General features: G+C 39.1%; 2 protein-coding genes across 3 annotated transcripts; one reads left to right on the forward strand and one right to left on the reverse strand.

Moving 5' to 3' along the window:
- Window positions 1-5111: 5111 nt before the first annotated feature.
- Window positions 5112-7066, forward strand: LOC126679513 (allene oxide cyclase, chloroplastic-like). The gene is made up of 3 exons (XM_050374560.1): window positions 5112-5426; window positions 5522-5646; window positions 6460-7066. Exons 1-3 carry the CDS (start codon window positions 5189-5191, stop codon window positions 6859-6861), a joined length of 765 nt encoding a protein of 254 aa, XP_050230517.1. The 5' UTR covers window positions 5112-5188; the 3' UTR covers window positions 6862-7066.
- A 9561-nt stretch (window positions 7067-16627) lies between these two features.
- Window positions 16628-20951, reverse strand: LOC126677747 (uncharacterized). Of its 2 annotated transcripts, none has more exons than XM_050372513.1 (3): window positions 20821-20951; window positions 17501-20664; window positions 16628-17419 (listed from the first exon to the last, which is right to left on the reverse strand). In XM_050372513.1, exons 2-3 carry the CDS (start codon window positions 19241-19243, stop codon window positions 16763-16765), a joined length of 2400 nt encoding a protein of 799 aa, XP_050228470.1. In that variant the 5' UTR covers window positions 19244-20664; window positions 20821-20951; the 3' UTR covers window positions 16628-16762. The 2 variants fall into 2 exon arrangements, with proteins under 2 accessions (XP_050228470.1, XP_050228473.1); XM_050372516.1 differs by having other exon boundaries at window positions 17501-19134; window positions 19603-20951.
- Window positions 20952-22615: the final 1664 nt, after the last annotated feature.

The raw sequence follows: 22615 nt of genomic DNA on the forward strand, positions 1-22615 counted from the left end.
AAGTAAAATTAATCGAAAATGAGAAAAGTCAAGTAGTGAATTTCGTATTCATTTTTTGATTTATTTCATCTATTCCTTGATCGGAAAGCGCGCGCGGGGGGGAGGGGGAGGGGGATACACGTTACACCGCAATTTTGAACCAGAATTCCAACTTTGGTCACGAACGATGAATAAAGTCCCGTTGTTTGCGAGGTTTTGATTTTGAAACTCTTCCGATTGTACCTTCAAACCGCTGGATCCGTTGATGTTTAGTATTTCTAATCATCTTGTCAATGAAATTCTACGAAATTAGATATATAACCCTTCAAAATCTTACATCTACAAGAAATTGGCTTTAAAATCCGAACAATCGCTATAGATTCTTGATAAATTTAAGAAGACTAATTATAAATAAATATAAAACCATAAAAAATTAAATCAAGAAAATGATAATATACATGTTGAAAAACTATCTAGCGGAGAGCTTGTATTGAAATAAACAGTATATTTAAAAATTATTTATTATTTATAGGTGGGGAGGAGATAATTTCCACTGGATAATTACCTCCTCTTCCCCTTTAAAAGATAAAGATGAGAAGAAGATTTTTTAGAGAGAAGAGAGCAAAATTTTCACTTTTTAGTGATAGAATTCATTCTCTATAATCTCATGTACGTAGGAAGTTAATCCTTTGTATAGCGTAATTCACGTTATATTAAATTCCAATGAAAAATAAAAAAAGTATGCATCAATTTGTTTTTTTTTTTTGATAATTGGGGAAAAGAGAGCGCTTGTGTGAGAAAATGAATTCACAATTTTGACAATTTACTATCTAGCGCTTATGCTATTTGAGATACAGCTCGTAGGAAATGAATTCACAGTTTTTACAATTTACTATCTAGCGCTTATGCTATTTGAGATACAGCTCGTTGGTATGCCGCAGTTTGTTAGTTTTCTTTTTCACTTAAAATACACTCGTCATTAAAGGTGGACACTATTTCATCACATCCGAAATTACACATCAAATTAAATTAAATTTAAGTTTGTCAAAATTAATTTGCTTACGATTACTTTAAGAAAAAGTATGATTAATTAGGTTTCAGTTGGTTTTTAGTGTAACATTTTGAATTAATCGAATTGGCCACATTAACTGAATTTATATATCTAATTTTATTTTTATAATTTTTAGAAATATTAAGTATTCTAGCAATATTTAATAAACATAAATATCAATTTTCTCCTAAATTTATATGTAATAAGTAATAAACACCAATTAGTTTATTATTATCGGTAGGATTACAATAAATATTAGTAAAATTTATTTATTTAATTAATTAAAATAACCGATCAAACTACACAAAAGTTATAAAGAGATGGAAAACCAACTCCACCATGAAATGACAATTTTATAAAATTATGTGATAATAATTTCATAAAATATTTACTTCATATAAAATAATTATTTCAGTCCACATCTATTTTATGTACTAAACATAATTTTAATTTCGTGTTTTGCTAAATGCACAACAAATCGACAAGAATTTTAAAACTTTATAATTTAAAGTTATTGTTATTATATATCTCCATCTTTTACATCTTTTTCGATTTAAGTACAATTTGAAAAATGTAGCACCATATATTCCAACTTTTCATTGCGTGGAAATTATATTATTAATGTTTTATATGACATTATTTTGGTTATTCACATGGTAAAAAACGACATTATTTTTACAGAAAAACACATGAAATGCAAAATGGACGAAAAGTTTGAAAAGATTAAAATACGAGGGGAGATGTTTTTTAGATTGTACTTAAGTCGAATAAAATGCTAAAAAAGGGTGATATATAGTAAAATAACCCTATAATTTACTTTGATAAATTTCAATTAATTAGTCTATGTTCCATGTGATTCACAATTGGCCCACTGACTGCTAGTTTCAAAATCTTAAATAAATTTGTTTAAACTGCAAATATTTTAGAATAAGGTTTTATTGATACACTTTGTAATCACAAACAAGGTTCGCAACACTTATAATTTCTTTAAATTTGGTTAATTCATTTAATGTAGTCAATTAATTTAAATAGATATTAATTGACTAGTATTTAGTAACTCTGCTGGTTAAAGGTCAGCTGACGAAACTTGTAATAAGCATGTAAATCATTACAGAAAGAAGATAGCATATTTTTTTTTAAGGTAATCGGTTTATTTTTCCTACTTCAGTCAATGGCCGGTATCCTTATTTTTCGCATGTTATAGCATCTTTACGAAAATGGTATAGTCCAGTCAAATATTAGTCTTCAATTGTTTTGTCCACTTCCTTACCTAAAATTAGATGCAAGCTTTTGAGAACTATACTTTATCTTATTTTGTTTATAATTATCCATCGAACCAAAATTGCTAATTCTTATTATTTTTAGTTAGTCTCAATTTTTTGTTGTTTAAATTATAAATATAAAAATTAATATAACTTTATTTTCAAAAAAATAGGTTATCAATATTTTTTTAATTTATTATATGGAATATATAAACTTTGCTTTTTATAAATTGAAACACATATTTAAATTGTTAAAATTATCTAAAAACCTTAAAGATTAAAATATTTTTTTATTTAGATTAATAATTATAAAAATAGAAAGAGTAGTATTTTATTTATTTTTCTTTTATTTAAGCGGTTTAAATAGATATATTTAAAATAAATTGAGTATTAATCGAAGAGGTTTAATTGATTAGTTTATTTTATATTTTAGTATTATAGATTAGTCATTAGTGATCAATTCCATAGAAAATTACACTTCAAATTTTATGCTTAACAATTAGGAAAAACGTAAATTTTTTTTTTGGATAAATTGAAAAAAAAGAAAAAAAAAAGGAAAAACGTAAATTTACAAGACTAATTAAAATTAAAAGCAACTTTCAAATTTTTTCTCCTACTAAAAAAAATACTACTACTATTGAATTAACTTAATCAAAGCCGAATTAATAATTTATGTATGCTTTTCCGTTTACATTATGTTTGACTATTGACGGATAGATTGAGTAATGCCAAGGTTGTAAGAGCTGTTTCAAAATCAAAGACATTTTCTTCAATTTTCCGGCCATCCAAACAACAATCCACGTGTTGAAAATCAATGTTAAACAAATTTGTGCACACAAAATTACACGCGTTGACCAATCATAGACTTCGTGCTGCATCTCTCACACAGCACACGGGGTTTCACCGTCCATTAGTACACCACAAATTAGCACCATATGCTGAAATTATATATAATTGTATAATCTCTAACACGAAAATATTACACCTTCAATCTCGTTTTAAAAAGAATTATTGTTATAAAAATTAATCAATTTTATACGTTTTTTTATTTTAATTATGCAGTTTAAATTTTTTTATTTTCATGTACGAACTATCATTTTTTTCTCAAATTCATACACGGTGCTGAGATGACATTCATTTATTAGTGTAAAATGACCTCCACCTCAGCGAATTACACCAATAGAACCGTGACACCTCAGCACTGTGCATTAATTTGAGAAACAATAGTAGTTCGTGCATGAAAATGAGAAAATTTAAACTGCGTGATTAAAATAAAAAAATGTGTAAATGTCGTGATTTTTTGACGTTAACCCTTTTAAAAATCTCATTTGCTATTTTGAAATATTTTATTTTAAAAGTTCGGTATTGAACCTAAACTAAAGCCGGAAAAAATCATTCACAAAATATTTATTTTTCTAAAACGTACTTTTTTCGTTGACATGTGCATTCGTTTTGATATAGTACGGGTGGTAAGGGATTTATAAGTGTTGAAATCACCCGCAAGCAGTCAAGGCTTATCAATTTTACCTTCTGACCGTCACGTGAGAAGATCTGCAGGGATCAAGGATACGCCAGGACAAAGCTGCGGTCTAATTTAAGAATATTTTTATATTGAACTTTTTTTTAACTTTTCATTATATCATCTTAAAGAAGTGTTATAAAAAATTCCAACATCATTAATAAGAATAAAATATAAAAAATTACAAATAATAACTATTTTTTTAATTTTTATGTAAAAGTATATAGGATTTTTAAAATAAAACAAAAGAAGTATTTAAAAAAATTTATTGATTAGAAGAAAAGAAAATTACTCCTTCATCCTATAAAATTATTATCCACTTCATCATTTTCATACTGTTTAAAAAATTCATTTAATATTTTTTTTTTAAAAAAATTATTTTTATTTTTCATTACACATTAAATAATTAATCATCATTAGATATCATGAACAATTCTTTTTTTTAAATAATGGTAATAAATAGTAGACTTTAGATAGAAATAATATCTATAAAAATAGATTTGAACATTATAATTTTATTAAAAATGAGAAAATATTTGATAGAATAAAAAATGGATAGTTATTTTATTTATTTTATTTTAATTAATTTTTAGTTAATTTAAAAATATATTAAATAATACAAGATGTGTTTTTTTTATCATGTTAATACGAGGATGTGTTACATTAAAATATAACTTATAAAAAAGTATCAACTAAGCAATCTCATTACGAGTATGCTAACTAATCATTTAATATTAAACGAATAAAAGTAAAATTATAAAAAAATAACACACTCTAAAAAATATTAAAGCCGTATTAGATAACTGAATTTATAATTAAAATTAAATATTTATTTTACTAAGCAGTGTTAGATATTAAGTGATTCCCACATATCTATTTATATACATATCATATTTTAATACAAATAATATTTTAATTAATAATTCTATTTCTACTATTCATATTTCAGCGATTAAAACTAAAATGATAACTTTAAGTTTTTAAATATATTTAATAAAAAAATTAATGTTTATGTGGTTGAAATTATCTAACAGAATTTAAACTCAACATTTAAAAATGTAGTTTGTAACTTGAACTCAATTATGCTAATATTTTAATGACCATAACAAAAGTTTATCATCTTATTATTAAAAAAATTTGTCGTGAATCACATTATGGAGAAGAATTTTAAATTCAACTTTAATTAATAGTAGAAAAACTGAGCCAGAGACTAGAGACTAGCCCCACCCCACCCAGCAGTACTAGGTTCACGGCTACCCACATTGCGCCTTCTATATAAACAACTTTCTTTGGACTATCATCATCACCACTACTCACTAAATTCCCCTCACTTTCTTCCCTGCCAAACACCCCCCAACCTACCCATATCAAATTAACATGGCTTGCTCCACTTCTTCCTTGAGAACTTTCTCTTTGATGAGTCCGAGCGACTCATCTGCTAGATCATCCACTCCCACCACCAACTCACTCTTGCCTTTCAAGATTGCGAACCCATCAAATCCAAATCTCACCGCCATTTTTTCAAGAACTGCTCATTTTAACAAATTTTCTTCTCCTAACAGACCCTTCTCGTGCAAGAATCAAGCTGCTCCATCGGATGATGACTCGAGACTCAGTAAGTTGATCTTTCTCTTTGATTCTCTTTGTTGTTTTTGATTGATTTTTTTCAGTTTTCTTTAATTGGTTGAATTTGTACTTGAATTATTGCAGCAGCTAAAGTTCAAGAACTGTGTGTTTATGAGATCAATGAAAGGGATCGGGGAAGTCCAGCTTATCTCCGTTTGAGCCAGAAGCAAGTTAATTCACTTGGTGATCTTGTTCCTTTTAGCAACAAGGTATATTTCATTTCTTTTTCTTTCTTCTGTTTGTTTTCCCAGAAAATTTAGCTGTCTTGCTGTCTGTGATTCAAGATATTCCTTTTCAATGATTTTCTTGCTTTTACAAATTTTTCTTTCTTTTCTATGTAGTATTTTTTTTCCCGAAGGTCAAAACTTTCTAATTATAGAATTTGCTAGAAAACAAATGTTCATTCGCCATCTCTTATTAAAAGCAAATAAATATGAAATGTAGTAACAAAGCCTGATTTACTCTTAATTAGAAATCTCAATTTTGAGCCTTACACATAAATCAATTTAAAAAAATGGAAGAATTTTGTTGTTTTATGAAATCTTATCCGACTCAATCTCGATTAATCGGAGCATAACTCCGAAGATCATATGTTTATCAAGAAAAGTGGATAAAAATGAATGGATTATTAATTTGATAGTTCATTACTAAAATATACTCCCTCGGATCCTATTTTAAAACTCACATTTGTTTTTACATAGATTAAGAAAACATATATTATTTTTATCTTTTTTATATTTTTTTATGTTTTTTTGCTTCAATTAATGATAATAAAATTTTACATAAAGTTTATTTAAGAGACTAAAAAAAAGTAAAAAAAAAAGTGTAATGTAAAAATATTTCTAAAAAATAAAATAAAATATGAGACTTTTAAAATGTAAAACAGATAGTAGAAATTCTTATAGTGATGAAATATACAAATTGTGATGCAAGGCATGATACAGAAATATTTTAGAAAAATGTGACAATCATTTTCAATCCAACAATTAAAATAATCCTAACTTTATGTTAAATAATTACAGCTTTATTCGGCTGACCTGCAACAAAGGATAGGAATAACAGCAGGACTATGCATTTTGATCCAAAACAAACCGGGAATGAAAGGTGACCGGTACGAAGCAACCTACAGCTTCTACTTTGGAGACTACGGTCACATAGCTGTGCAGGGACCTTACTTGACTTATGAGGACACGTACCTTGCTGTGACTGGTGGGTCAGGGATTTTCGAAGGAGTGTATGGTCAAGTTAAACTCCAACAAATAATTTTTCCTTTCAAGCTTTTTTACACCTTTTATTTAAAGGGTATTAAAGATTTGCCCCAAGAGTTACTTAAAAAGCCAGTTGAGCCACACCCAGCTGTTGAGCCGCATCCTGATGCTAAGGCTTGTGAGCCTCATGCTATTGTTCCTAATTTCACCGATTAATTAGTTTTTTGGAGTCATTAGTCGGTGTTAATTATGGTTTATGAATTATGATTATGTGCGTTGTTAATGATGTTTAAAGAGTAAAGACAATGGGGTTTATTAGATCATTTTTTAGTTTAAGCCAATAATGTGGTACTTTTGGAGTACAATAATGTGGATTGCTGGCTGGCGGATTTGATAGTTTTGATTCTTTGGGTTTTGGAAATTCTTTTTTAATAATGGCATTTAGCATGTGGCACTATAATAAAAAAAAGGAAAAATTGCACTAATAGTATATGAATTTATTTTTTTCACTATGTTAAACCAGAAACTTGGACTGGAGTTTGATCTGGTCCGATTATAGGTCAAAATTTGAAAATTTTGCTAAAGAAGTTCAAATATTATTACATACAATATTTTGGGTTATTTAATATTAGATTAAAGAAGTTCAAATATTATTACATACAATTCCTTTGGTTTCTTTACTATTAGGTTAAAGAAGTTCAAATATTAATACATATTCAAAAAATAATAATAATGAAGTGGATTGTAGTTGAACCAGAATAAACTTTGAATTGTTAATAATATTTTCTTGTTCCTTAGTTTATGTTTTCTTTTTGTTGCTCTCATGTCTTTCGCTTTTTAGAGTGGGGAAGATGGTGATACTGATGCCGCACTATGAGTGGGGGATAATGCGGGTGTCATAACCAATAGTGAGTGCCGACATAATAAAAAATTAAAAATAGATTGTGTTTAGAAAGTGAAAAAAAAAGGTATTAAATCTTGTTGTTTTTCATATAAAATTATTTGATGTTGAATTATTATATTAGTTCTAGATTAGATAATGGAATATGTCGCTTTTAATTATAAAAAATGCAACCAAATATAATCTGTTCGATAATTCGGTTTCAATCATTTTGAATTAAATAAAACTAAAATATATTATTGATTCAATTTAATAAAAAAATAAATGGAATTTAGCTCGACTCAATTTTTTTATCAGAGTGGGAGAACGTTTATGAGAAAATCTGAACTTACGACATGATAGATTGTTGTCATGAGCTTATAAGTTCGACTTAATCTTTAATTTAAGTTCCATTGTATATAGTTTTATATAAATTCCAAGCCACTAAAAACGTGAGTTTTTGTAGCAATTATTTCCGTATAAATTCCAACCGTTCGTGTTTACAACAATTTAAGTACAACGTTAAAAATTTGACATGAAAATGCTCAATATTTGTCTTTTTGGCGTTTTATAGTTTAAAGTTATTATCTGATGTTGTTTTAGCTATTAAAAGGTGCCAAAACGACATTAAAAAATAAAAAATAAAAACTCAATCCCCTCAACTCAATTAAAAACCCGACAAACAACCGAGCAAATTTATAATAAAAATATCAAAATCACCTAAAATAGAGGACAGTAACTTTTAATAATTAATTGGTTTTTAATTTTTTAATTTTTAAAATTTTTTTAATTTTTTTTAATGGGTCATCGCCTTGATTTAGCGATGGACCCATAGGGCCATCGCCAAATGATGGCGATGGCCCATAGGGGCCATCTCCTTGATTTGGCGATGGCTCTTATGGGCCATCGCCATCTAAGGACGATGGCCCATTAAAAAAATTAAAAAAAATAAAAATTAAAAAATTAAATAAATAAAAATCGATTATTTACCGTAGGTTCCGTTCTCTATCTCTAGTCGATTTTGACATTTTTATTGTAAAATCGTTCGGATGTTCGTTGGGTTTTTAATTGAATTGAGAGGATTGAATTTTTTTAAAAAAAAACTGAAAATGGCTTAGAGGTATTTTGGTAAAAAGTGGGCGGTGGGTAGTAATTTATGGCGGTAAATAATAGTCCACTAATTTTATCCAATTTATCTTGAAAAACATGATTTCATTTTAATAATGTCCAACTATGTAATTTTACTCATGTCGCACCTACTTGGCGCTGATGTGGCAATACCACATATCGTTACCACATAAGCAAAATTTTTTAACTAGACATTATTAAAACGAAATCATGTATTTCAAGACAAATTGGATAAAATTGAAAGGTTTGGATTTTTTTGAAATTTTTATGAAATGATAACGTAGCACATCTAGTAGGGGCGAAGCAACCTCGCCAGGAATGAGCATCACTAAGTCAAGCATTTCACCGACCTGGTAACAATGTCCGACCTTCTTGAAATCATAGAGCACATGACTTGGGGGGTCACCGGATCGATGGGAATTCAAACATCATCCGAGACAATCACGCTTGCTAAGGTCGGACCAGGAATTCTATCCGGGCTCTGAGTCATATTCGACTCAAACCTAGGCCGAGCTCCGAGTTCATAAACCCGAAAGACCGAACCATCTGGTCCGAGCTCCGAGCCATTCTCAGATACAAGAACCATGATAACTTGACTCCCAAGTTACCCGGGCTTCAAGGCTTGACCGGGCTCCGAGGTCCTGCCCAGAAGCGCTCACTCGTGTACCAGATCCTGGGACCACAGAAGATCTTCTGACAGGTACGTGAGGAATGTTCCCTCTGACACACCTAACGAACCGCGCCACCTGCAGGGATATTCTCCCACGTGAGCATAACCGAATTCTGGGACCACTGGGCTCACAGCCTGCCAGCAAGGCAGGTTTGTCCTTAAACCCTAACTATAAATAGAGGGTTTAAGGACAAACCCTAGGTAATTCTCTTTTTCTCAACTGAAAACTCACTCTTTTCTCTTCTTCTTCTTCCTCTACTTCAATACCTTACTCGAGCGTCGGAGTGAACGTCCGGTGACCCCCACCGGAGTTCCTTCTGACCTCTGTTTGCTTGTGGTGTGCAGGTCGGAAAAGCTTGGATCCTGTTTGGTGATTTATCACTTGGCGCCGTCTGTGGGAAACGTTTTGTATTCCCTTGTTCTACTCTGGTTCTCTTGACGTTGCTGATCAGATCTTGACAAGAAACAATGGCTGATGATCCTGTTTTGGACAGGGTAGATCCTCTGGGAACTACGGTTGCCGACGCTAACTTGGTTGGTGGAGTCTCTGCTAGTGGTCGGACCTCTGTGATCACTGGCTTAACTCCTCCAGCGAATGCTCAGGTGGGAGGATCCAGGGCCTCCGGCAGTGGAGCTGGATTTGTGCCTCTATATGGGTTGGAAAACTATCCAAGGGCGAACCCTTTTGTTTCAGATCCAAGTCACACCCACTTATCAACCCCAGGAACCACCGTGCCTCAGAGTTTCCTCCACAATACCTTGTCTCCCACTCAACTCAACTTCCCGGTAGACGCTACACTGGTGGCTACGGGAACGGGAACAACTTCTGGGCAGGATATACCTCCGGCGGTCTTACAAGCTCAAGAATATTTAGAATACATGGCTCGCCAGCTACACCAGGCGCAGCAGATGCACTTTGCAGTCATGTCCCAGTATTACCCAAGTTACAATCCCTCGGCCACCCCTGTGGCCCCGCCACCCCGAGCTTCTGAGTTTCAGGATGGTCGTCTTCCGAGAGAAGAAGGTCGGAGCGATCACCCACGACCCAGACCTAGGGGTCCCACAGAGCATCAAGCACCAAGAGGCGAAGATCATCGTGACACTAATCTGCCGAGAGACGAAGGTCGGCATGATCGCCCTTTTCCGAGAGACGAAGGTCGGAATGATCCTCCTCCTCCTCGAAGGGAGGGGGTGCAAGACGAGAATCTACCACCGGGGACACAGCGCGGTGACGCTGGTTTGGGGAGGGGAGACCCAGACCCGGAGGCAGATCCTCTGCGGACCGCGAGGGCAGGAGTCCCACCGGTCAGGAGAAACGGGGCAGAGAGTGTTCACAGCTCGGGTGCAGCATCTCAGCATCAGAAAACTTTGCATGACGAGGTTACTCGTCTGGTCCAGGCCGAGCTGGATAGACACAAAGGGCACAAGGCAGAGTCTCGACCTTTTACTACCTGTGGCATTGCTAGCCCTTTATCAAAGGCTATATGGGATGACCCATTTCCAGATAAGTTTAAATATCCACCCATTGACAGATATAACGGTAAATCCGACCCGATGACTCATTTAAGTTGCTTTCAGGTTGCCATGGGAGTTCAAAGTGTCTCGGACGCCACGGTGTGCAAAGTTTTCCCTTCAACGTTGAGTGATGCGGCGCAAAAATGGTACCAGAACCTCAAGGAGGGCTCTATTACCAGTTTCAGGGAGCTCGCAATGGCTTTCAAAACTCATTTTGCCCCGAGCATCGAACGAAAGAAAAGATCCAGTGATTTGAAGAAGTGCTTTCAAAAGCCTGGAGAAAGTTTAAAAGCTTACATTGCTCGGTTCAATGCCGAGGCGATCATGATAGAAGATTTGAACGATGATACCGCCATCGATGCTATGAAAGATAACACCAGCATGCAAGTTTTCCGAGACAGCCTGATTACAAACCCGGTTGACACTTACACCGAGTTGATGGACAGGGCTTGGAATTATATCAATCTTGATGAGGAAAGGCAGAGGAAGTCTTATGGGACGGCTAGCCCGGTTCCCAGTAAAACGCAGAATACTCCGGGATCTAACCGTAACCAAGATCGGTACCGACCTCTGAACGAGACTTCGGGGTACAGAGGTAACAAGCCATTCAATGCTCAGACCAGTCCGCCAAGCACGGGGCCTGGTACTAAGCCAAGTTTCAGCATTGGAGGAGGAACGGAAGGATATGTGGATCGAGCAGGAGTACCGAGACAATACGTGCCACTTAACACACCAAGGGAGCAGATTCTATCCTGGATCAAGCACAACAACGAAGAGATTCGTTATCCACCGAGGCTAGTGAAAGATGGAGACCGATCCAAGTTCTGTGATTTTCATGATGGTTATGGCCACGAAACGGAGGAATGTGGACGTTTGCGAAGCGAGATAGACAAATTAGTCTGCCAGGGGCGTTTACAACATTTTGTTGTGGCCAAGGAGAGCCAAGACCGAGGAAATACGAGGGTCAACTCGGTCAGGTCGGAGCCCGGGGGGAGTAGGGAGGCCCAATCCCCCTCAAAGAAAACACAAGTCACGGGGGTAATTAACACAATCTCGGGAGGAACCTCAGAGTCCGAATACAGTCGCAAGCGCAGAAAGAAAAAGCAAAAGATGGTCATGTCGGTATCTACTGGGGCGCCATGGCCTAACATTATTTTCGGGCCAGAGGATGCGAAAGGAGTAGATTTTCCTCATGAAGACGCCTTGATCGTATCCGCCATCATTGGATCGAAATGGGTAAAACGATTGCTGGTAGACGATGGAAGCTCGGTTAACTTGTTGACTCTGTCAGTCTTTTTGACAATGGGAGGATCCAAGACCGACCTCAAGCCTGTGAACATTCCTCTCCTGGGGCTGGGGGGAGCTCCGGTTACCCCAGAGGGCATGGTCGAGCTGGATCTAGAGCTCGGCATCGAAATACCTCAGGAGGACGGAACAGAGGGAATCCTGGCGGAACCAACACGGAAGGTACGTTCACTGTTCATGATAGTTGACATGCCTCTTGCTTATAATGGTATTCTTGGTAGACCTATGTTGTATAGCACAGGTGCAGTGACTAGTATTCGTTACTTGATGATGAAAATCCCAGTGGAAAACGAGGTCATAACTATCAGGGGAAACCAAACCCTATCTAGGCAATGTTACATGGCCACTATGGGCAGCACGGTGGAAACGATGAACATCGATACGCCCGAGCTGCTCATCAGAGAGAAAAAAGCTCAGAAACCCCGAGAAAACTTAGAAACGATTGAACTTACAGAGGGATCCGAGATGTATGTAAAGCTGGGGGTAGATTGGCCAGACGAGCACCGGGAGGCTATCATAGCTCGGATAAAACAGTACGTGGAGGAGTTCACCAACAAGCCAGAGGATATTGGGGGGGTAGACCCTAAGATCATCTCGCATAAGTTAAATGTGGATGCGAAATGCAAACCTGTCAAGCAAAAGAAAAGAACTTTCTCTCTAGAGAAACAGATTGCCATCCGAGATGAAGTGGAGAAGCTCTTGAAAGCCGGGTTCATCAGGAAAGTGGACTACCCTGAATGGCTGGCTAACGTAGTCTTGATCAAGAAGTCCAACGGTAGATGGAGGCTTTGTATAGATTTCACTGATCTAAACAATGCCTGCCCAAAGGACAGTTTTCCTCTGCCAAACATTGACCAACTGGTGGACGCAACATGCGGGTTTGCGGTCTATGCCTTCTTAGATGCTTCGCAGGGATATCACCAGATCCCGATGAGTAAAGATGACGAAGAAAAAACAGCTTTCACAACGGATCTGGGGACCTATTGCTACAAGAAGATGCCTTTTGGTTTAAAAAATGCTGGGGCAACCTATCAAAGACTCATGAATCAGGTTTTTAAAGATCAACTGGGCAAGAATGTCGAGGTTTATGTGGATGACATAGTCGTGAAATCTAAAGGGATCGAGGAACATGCAGCGGATCTGGCAGAAACTTTTGAAAAGCTGAAGGGTTTTAACCTCAAGCTAAATCCAGAAAAATGTGTCTTCGCAGTCCGCTCTGGGAAATTTCTAGGGCACCTCATCTCGGAAAAGGGCATTGAGGCCAACCCGGAGAAAATCGAGGCAGTAATGAACATGAAAGCCCCCAGCTCGGTGAAGGAGGTACAAAAGTTGAACGGGAGAGTAACGGCATTGGGCAGATTCATGAGTTGCTCGGCCAAACGATGTTTGCCATTTTTCAAAATCCTGAAGAATACAAAGAATTTCAAGTGGACAGAGGAGTGTAACGCAGCTTTTGAAGAGCTGAAGGTTTACCTCAGCACACCCCCGGTGTTGGGTAGACCTGAGCCTGGGGAAATCTTATACTTGTATCTCTCGGTGAATGACGAGACAGCAGCGGCAGTCCTGGTGAAGGAGGATAAGGGTCTGCAAACCCCGGTTTATTATCTCAGCAGGGTCTTGAAAGGCCCGGAGGTCAGATACCCAAAAATTGAGAAATTTGCTTTGGCATTGAAGGTGGCGGCGGAAAAACTAAGGAGATATTTCGAGGCTCACATCATTGTAGTACGTACGAACCAACCTCTGAGAAAGGCGCTGCAGAGGCCAGAGATGTCGGGACGGCTAGTCAGCTGGTCGGTCCAGCTGGGAGGATATGACATCCGGTACGAACCAAGACCGGCTCTGAAAGCACAAGTACTGGCAGATTTCATAGCTGAGACCACTGCAAGCGACCAACCTGAAGAACCTGACGAACAACTCCTACGGTGGGTCTTAGAAGTCGACGGGGCATCAAATCTGGATGGATCGGGGGCAGGCGTAGTCTTGAAAGGCCCTCACGGAGTCACACTCCGAAGCTCGGTAAAATTTGATTTCCCGGCATCCAACAATGCCGCGGAATATGAGGCTCTGTTGATCGGATTGAGAATGGTAAACGTGGTCAAAGCCGAACACGTAACGATAAGGAGTGATTCTCAGTTAGTCGTTTGTCAAACTCTGGGTACTTTTGAAGCTCGGGATTCGGAAATGAGGAGATACGTGGACAGAGTCAAGTTCTTCTTGAACAAGATTCAGGAGCTCGGAGGAAAATGGGTAATAGAGCAAGTTCCTCGTTTGGAAAATCAAGAGGCCGATGTATTGGCCAAAGCAGCAACAGTGAACGAAAAGATACCAGGAGTCCATTTCTCTGTTCAAAAGCATTCCAGTATCGACAACTATGAAACCATTTTTCTAACTCAGCCTTTGGAAAACTGGATGCAAGGTATAGCCCACTACCTGATGGATGGAACTCTGCCAGAAAACAGAGATAAAGCCTACAAAATCTTGCGACAAGCTCCGTACTACGCGTTCCTCGACGGAGTCTTGTACAGAAAGTCATTCACCCACCCGTGGTCGAGATGCTTGACAGCGGAGGAAGGAGAGTATGTGTTGAGAGAGATACATGAGGGTATTTGCGGAGCACACATAGCTCCTCGCATGTTGGCCAAGAAAGCAGTGTTGCAGGGCTACTACTGGCCCCTGATGGTTAAGCAAGCAGAGGAGATAGTAAAGAAGTGTGAGAACTGCCAGAGACACCAGAATATCCGACATGCTCCTACTACAGAGCAGTGTCCTATTACAAGTCCTTGGCCATTTGCAACGTGGGGAATTGACATCCTGGGGCCTTTCACGCCAACCACGGGGCAGAAAAAGTTCTTGATAGTGGCAGTAGATCACTTTACTAAGTGGCTCGAGGTAGAGGCAGTGAGCACCATCACGGAAGCTCGGGTTCGGGATTTCTTCTGGAGACAAATTGTGTGTCGTTTCGGTATACCCAGAGCGTTGGTAACTGATAACGGAAAGCAGTTCAACTGCCGAGCCTTCAAGGAATTTTGCAACGACTTGCACATTGACCTGCGCTTCACATCAGTAGTTCACCCGCAGAGCAATGGGATGACCGAGGTGACCAACCGAACGATCCTAAAAGGGCTCAAGGCCAGGCTAGGGGAGTTCGATAGACAGTGGCTGGAAGAGCTACCAAAGGTCGTTTGGGCTTACAGAACCACGCCAAGGGCAGGCACAGGAGACACCCCGTTTTCTCTAACATATGGGTGCGAGGCCATGATACCAGTGGAAATCGGGATGCCAACTCTAAGGGTCCAGTTCTTCGATGAGGCAAAGAACGAGGAAGAACAAAAATTATGCTTAGACCTGCTGGAAGAGCGAAGAGAACAGGCAGCGCTAAGAATCGAAGCATACAAACAAAGAATGGCTAAGTATCATAACAAGAGAGTTAAACCCTTGAGTTTCCAAGTCGGCGATCTGGTCCTACGACGGGCAGACATTGCTAAGGGAAATGCTGGAGTGGGAAAGCTCGAACCTAACTGGGAAGGCCCCTATCAAGTCACGGAGGTCGGACGAGCAGGAGCTTATAAAATAGCACACATGTCGGGCAGGGTGCTCCCGAGAACTTGGAACTCCCAGGTTCTTCGGAAATACTATCAGTAGTCACTTGTTTTCATTTTCGAGGTACCTAGGGGTTTTTTCACTTATGTTTGAGTTAGGCTTTTGTAAAACTCAAACATAAGTTTTTCCCCTCAATGAATAAAAAAGATTAAAAAGAATTCATGTCTTTCTCAAAACCCGAGCACTTTACTCGGTAAAAAATCCACGGGCTATGTGCCATCCACGGGCTATGTGCCATCCACGGGCTATGTGCCATCTACGGGCTATGTGCCACCAGCGGGCTATGTGCCATCCACGGGCTATGTGCCATCTACGGGCTATGTGCCACCAGCGGGCTATGTGCCATCTACGGGCTATGTGCCACCAGCGGGCTATGTGCCATCCACGGGCTATGTGCCATCTACGGGCTATGTGCCACCAGCGGGCTATGTGCCATCCACGGGCTATGTGCCATACACGGGCTATGTGCCATCTACGGGCTTGGTGCCGCCAACGGGCTGTATGTCGCCTGCGAGCTATGACAATCCCGGGACATCCGGAGATAACAAGTTATCCACGCCGAGCAACTTGATCAAGCTCGACCTATGAACAACTAAGAACCTACCCTAGCATTTTTTAAACCAAGTCTAAGTCAAGAGCCCACGTATAAAAACAACATAGAAACTAGAAAATTTATACTACTAGAAGGAGCTCGGAAACTAAGCTAAGTTAGCCATGAAAAACTTCATTCAGAAAGATAACAGGCAAACCGGCAGGTAAAAAACAAGATATATATACTAAGGCCAAAGTGACCCAACTTTGCAAAAATATTCAAAGCATAACAAAGGAGCTCGGAGCTCAACATTACAAAAACAATGGAAAAATTCATTCAGAAAAAACAAGTATACGAAAGGAAATATTCAAACTAGCAAAAGAGCTCAAAGCTCAAACATCCCAAAAAATTTACAAAGACAAGGAAAATTGTTCAAAACTATAAAACAAAAAACTAAATTGTTCAACAATTACAAAAACAAATTGCCTCAGTTTGGGCCCTCGCCCTGATCATCGGCCAGATAATCTTCAATATCTGCCGGTATATCGTAATCTTCGGGCAGCTCTTTGGCACGGCGGTGCAAGTCAACCACGTCCAGCTTAAAATCTGAGACGTCGACATCAGCTCCAAACCGACCTCTTATGAACTCACCAACTTGGACCTCGCCCACATACAGCATCTTCCGAAAGTCCTCGTACAAATTCTCCTCCCGGGTGGCGCCCTCTGCGACTTGGACTTCGGCTTTATCAGCTCGCGCCACGGCCTCGGCCAGCTTTTTCTTCAGATCCTCCACCGAACTCCGGAGCCCCTGGGAAGCCAGCTCATTTCGACGAGTGACGTCGGCGAGTTGCTTCGAGAAATCCTCTTTCTCAGCAGCTTTCTCAGTCTCCAGACGACTGACGTCATTTCTCAGCTTTCCGAGCATCTCCAAGTCCTCCGACCTTCGATCCTCGGAATTCTTCAGTTGCAATTCCAGCTTAGCTACCAAGGCGGCCCCATCGGAGGCCTTCTTCTCGGCATCAGCAGCACGTTTCTCAGCACTTCGAACCTTCGCTTGCTCGGACAGAAGAAGGTTCTTGGCCAGCAATAGATCAACCTCGTTCTTATTGGCATTCTGGTCCGCCAAGTAAGATACTTGAGCCGCCTGAAACCAGAAATCAAACACTATAAGTACAGGGTAGAAAAAACATAAACACAAAATTTACTAAGTGGAAAATAAAAATACCTGGAGACAGAGCGAGGAGACAACTGCCAGCAAATTCTCAGGCCGGTGAGTTTTATAATGGGCTAAGTCGATGGGTAAAGTGGTTACCCGAGCAACGTCTCCGGCAATCGGAAGCTCGTTCAAGGTTGCCCGGGCACCATCATTATGGCGACTTACCCACTCGGCAAAGCTTGCCCGAGTTATTGTCTGGGGACCCGAAGCCGCCGTGCTTGAGTCCGAAGAAACAGGCGGCAGATCCGCCAAAGGTGCTCGGGGACCCTTAGAGCTCGGGCCAGCATCCTTAGGAACATCTCCTCGGGGAGCAGCTTCTTTTTGAACTGGACCATCTACAGTCCCGGTTGAGTCCAAGTTTATGAAAGGGATAGTCCCCACGGGCTCGGCGGAAACAGGGACCTCTATCCCGCCCGGCAGCTGAACCCGAAGAGGCACGGGGCTCACACCCACCGCGGGGGCAGCATTCTCAGGGACCTCGGGCCTCGGCACCCCGGAAGCCTCTGGAGTGGCTGCAGTTGCGGCAGCTCGGGCCATAGGAGCCGGCGCCGGAGCAGGAGCTCGGTTTGCTGGTCTTTTGCGTTTTTTGCCAGCAAGCCGGGATACATCAATACTGTTCACTGAAAGAAACATAGGACCAAGGTCAGTACGGATAAAACAGAAGATAAGAGCAAGTCGAGCAAGTCGTGACAAATAAAAAAAAGAGGGGACAACAACAACAAAACAATCACGAAACAAAAACACATAAATGTACAAGGATCTACCAGCAGGCATTGAAGACTTCCAAAAGTCAAAAATGACTTTTGGGCAAAGAACATCGGCGTGAGCCTTTTTCCCATCGGGCATGGCATCCCGAAGCTTAGCTATGTCAGCCGACTCGAAAGGGCTGGGGGTATGAAACCATTTATCCGGTTTATGACAATCCGAGCTCCAGGTGCTGATCATCCCCCGAAAGGCGGTCGGATGAGTAACTCGGAAATAGTCCTCTTTGAAATCCCTTAGAGAGTCGGTTATCCCAGTAAACAAACCCCCAGGCACATCTTTCCTCTCACCCCGGAACCTAATATACGCAAAATGGTTCTGGTCCTTCAAAGACAACAGATACAAACAGCAGAATAACCTCATGGAATCCACGACCCCAGTCCGCCGACAGAGCTTCAGAAAGCACGAGTAATGCCGAACTCCGTTGGGGTGGATCTGAGACAAAGGAACTTTGAAATAGGCGCTCAACCGCTGGTACTCCTCGGACAGAGGAAACCTTATCCCTGACTGCAAGTGCTCCAGAGTCAACATGATCGTATTCGCCGGAGGAGTGTTGTTCAATCTCTGACCCTCGGGAATAACGGAGAGCTCGTACTCCTCCGGGATACTGAAAGCTACGCGCACTGCGTCCAAAAAACCAACGGTACACCGAGACACTTTAATATCCCGATCATCCGGTCGACCACCGACATCCGCGGTTTTATCCTTTCCCTTTGCTTTCTTCGAAACTCGCGGTTGCGAGGTCCCCACCTCCTCCGCCTCCGAGAAGTTAGCTCGGCTAGAACGAACGACATGAAACTCAACAGAGGCCTCAGCCGTCCCTTGATCATCATCGTCGTAACCCCTCCCCTCCTCACGTTCTGATGATTCACCCGACATGCCTAAGGACAAAGAAACAAGCTCGGATGAGACAAGTTTCCAAAAAACAACAAAAAATAACGAAACACCGACAGTATGAATCAACAAGAGACTCCTAAGGGGTGAAATCATCAGAACACTAAGAACACCATGCTGAATCCCCAGTTTTCTGGAAATTCATCTCCCAGATTTTTACCAGAGCAACAACGTCACACACAAAATCGAAATTCTAGAAACCTACTCAGACATTTCAAACTCAAGCACAGTGAAATCATGAAACAGAGGCAGGCAAACATTGACTCAAATCAGAAAACACAGAATCCAGAGAACACAATATAATCTAAAAACTGAGAACAGAACATCTAAATAAAACAAGGCAAAACCTTCGTAAACAAAACAACAGTTCAGGAAATAAACATATAGCAAATGAAATTCACGTATTCGAAAACTGGAAAAACAAAGAACTAAAACGAAGATTAAGAAATACTCACTTGTAGAAAACGCAGCAAATCCTGGGAAGAAAGCAAACACGGCAACCGGAAGCACAAATCACGATCAAACAGCAAAATCTGGAAACCTCAGGAACAGTGGACAGATAATCCCCCAAAATAGCAGATAGCGAAGAAAGCTTTTGAGAAAGACGAAGAACACAGGTTTTTTCTTTTTCAAGAGCAGAGAGAAATAGAGAAACTGAGAAAGGAAACGAAAAGTTGATAAGTTTTGAAATATGAAATTTATAACGGAAGAAAAGAGAGGGAAAACGAAAAGGCACCTCTTAAATTTTCTCTTTCTTCCCACTAAGGGTAACTCCTAGAAAACCGCACCAGCAGTAACTGCTTGGCACGTGGCTCCTACTTAAGTAGAATCACAACCGTCATCAGAGACACCCACCCAAACAGCTGTCAGGCACAACAACTCGAAAGGACAGGTCCTTTCACATCACTGTATCCCTCCAGCTACTTCCTCTGGCATACGGCTCGGTGTCAGAAGTTGTTGACCATAAGATAATCACGTGACCTGCGACCTCGGTACACACCACCAGCTCGGACATAAATATCCGACATACTGAGGGGGGACTAGTGATAACGTAGCACATCTAGTAGGGGCGAAGCAACCTCGCCAGGAATGAGCATCACTAAGTCAAGCATTTCACCGACCTGGTAACAATGTCCGACCTTCTTGAAATCATAGAGCACATGACTTGGGGGGTCACCGGATCGATGGGAATTCAAACATCATCCGAGACAATCACGCTTGCTAAGGTCGGACCAGGAATTCTATCCGGGCTCTGAGTCATATTCGACTCAAACCTAGGCCGAGCTCCGAGTTCATAAACCCGAAAGACCGAACCATCTGGTCCGAGCTCCGAGCCATTCTCAGATACAAGAACCATGATAACTTGACTCCCAAGTTACCCGGGCTTCAAGGCTTGACCGGGCTCCGAGGTCCTGCCCAGAAGCGCTCACTCGTGTACCAGATCCTGGGACCACAGAAGATCTTCTGACAGGTACGTGAGGAATGTTCCCTCTGACACACCTAACGAACCGCGCCACCTGCAGGGATATTCTCCCACGTGAGCATAACCGAATTCTGGGACCACTGGGCTCACAGCCTGCCAGCAAGGCAGGTTTGTCCTTAAACCCTAACTATAAATAGAGGGTTTAAGGACAAACCCTAGGTAATTCTCTTTTTCTCAACTGAAAACTCACTCTTTTCTCTTCTTCTTCTTCCTCTACTTCAATACCTTACTCGAGCGTCGGAGTGAACGTCCGGTGACCCCCACCGGAGTTCCTTCTGACCTCTGTTTGCTTGTGGTGTGCAGGTCGGAAAAGCTTGGATCCTGTTTGGTGATTTATCATGAAAGATTTGACGTTTTTTATTCATTTGGCCTAAAGTTTAAATTTGTGTTTAAATCATTATTCATATAAAAAGGTTGAAATTTTATGTGAAAATAACACTTCTTATAATGACTTTTAAATTCACTTTCTTTTAAGTTTTATCACGTTGAGGCATGACATGTCGCTTACTATTTAGGATAATTTTCATGAACGATCTTCGAAATTTATTTCTTTCTCCGATTGTCTCTAAGATTTAATAAAATTTTCAAGTGTTTCCAATCTTTTATTTAATATTTCAGCCATCCATTAATTTTTTCTAACATTATAAATTTTTGTGATACGGTGATGTGACTTATTAGTTTACTAAGGACATAAGTAGCTGAAGTCCTATTTAAAAAAAAGTTATTTTTAATTCAATTTAAATTACCATTTAAAATATATATTGAAAAATAGGCTTAATTGTTTTAATAGTCACAAATTTTAACGTGTTTTGCAATTCCAACCGAAATTATATGTTTTGATTATTTTTTTTGCAATTGAAAACCTCGAGCAATATTTTGCCAAAAAATGTTGGCGTGGGCACCAAAACAAATATTGTTTCAGTGTTCACATCAATATTTTTTAACAGAAAATTACCCGGTGTTTGAAATTACAAAATTTTAAAAGTTAGTGCAATTACTAGTCACTATCCGAATTTTAAAAAGATATATCTGTCACACTGGGCGACGATTTCACATTCTTTGTGCTAATTAATTTCATATGATTACTATCATAATCGTTAAATTATGAAGTGCACATTTTTAATCCCGCTGCTCAACATGTGGTTTGGTTTGATTTTATTAGTTTAAATAATTAATTCTTAGTACGGTTGAACCATATTAAAATCACATAATCAAAAAACTTAACGTAACAGGTTTTTTGGGTCGTTTCCGGCACTGATAAACCCCCTATGGTATTGGAATTAGGCTTTTTTATTCAAGATAGCAAAAGAACCAACGAACTGTAATTTAAATATTATAAGCGCGAACACAAAATGTTAAGGTTGTAGATTCATTTCCTCCCACAAACGTTCCCCCTCCCTAATTGTCAAAAAAAAAGACAGCAAATGAACTTTGGTCGGTTTCCGAGATTTTTTTCACTCGTCACCCGGTTGAACACTTGATATAGTTCGATTTGATCGGTTCTGGTCAATTTTGGACAGAATCGAACCGAACCTCATAATACCAGTTGGATTGCAAATTGTTGTTTGTACAGGTTTTTACCCTCAAACTGGGGATTGAATCCCCAGATTGTTGGGCTCTATTGTTATTTTTAAGCCCACGAGGACAACATTAATAGAGTATCAGATAACATTTTTAATCGGCTTAATTATAAAAAAAACCCCACCTTTTAGCCCTTTTTCAAATACACCCTGACGTTGCAATTTTATTATTTGCACCCTAATTCGCACTTTTGGTTTTCAATTCCACTCTCAAGTACTAAATTGATCTCTTTTTCAATTGAAAAAAGTTAAAATAAGTCATCCATTTTTAACTTTTTATGTGGAAAAGAGTTCAAACGAGTATTTTATAAGGGTTTTTATGAATTTTTCCCGAATGAAAAAAGTCTAATTTGATTTTGAGGGTGGAATTGAAACCCAAAGGTGCGAATTAGAGTGTAACTGACA

This window comes from Mercurialis annua, linkage group LG4 (assembly GCF_937616625.2).
Source record: "Mercurialis annua linkage group LG4, ddMerAnnu1.2, whole genome shotgun sequence".
In the NCBI taxonomy this organism is placed as follows: domain Eukaryota; kingdom Viridiplantae; phylum Streptophyta; class Magnoliopsida; order Malpighiales; family Euphorbiaceae; genus Mercurialis; species Mercurialis annua.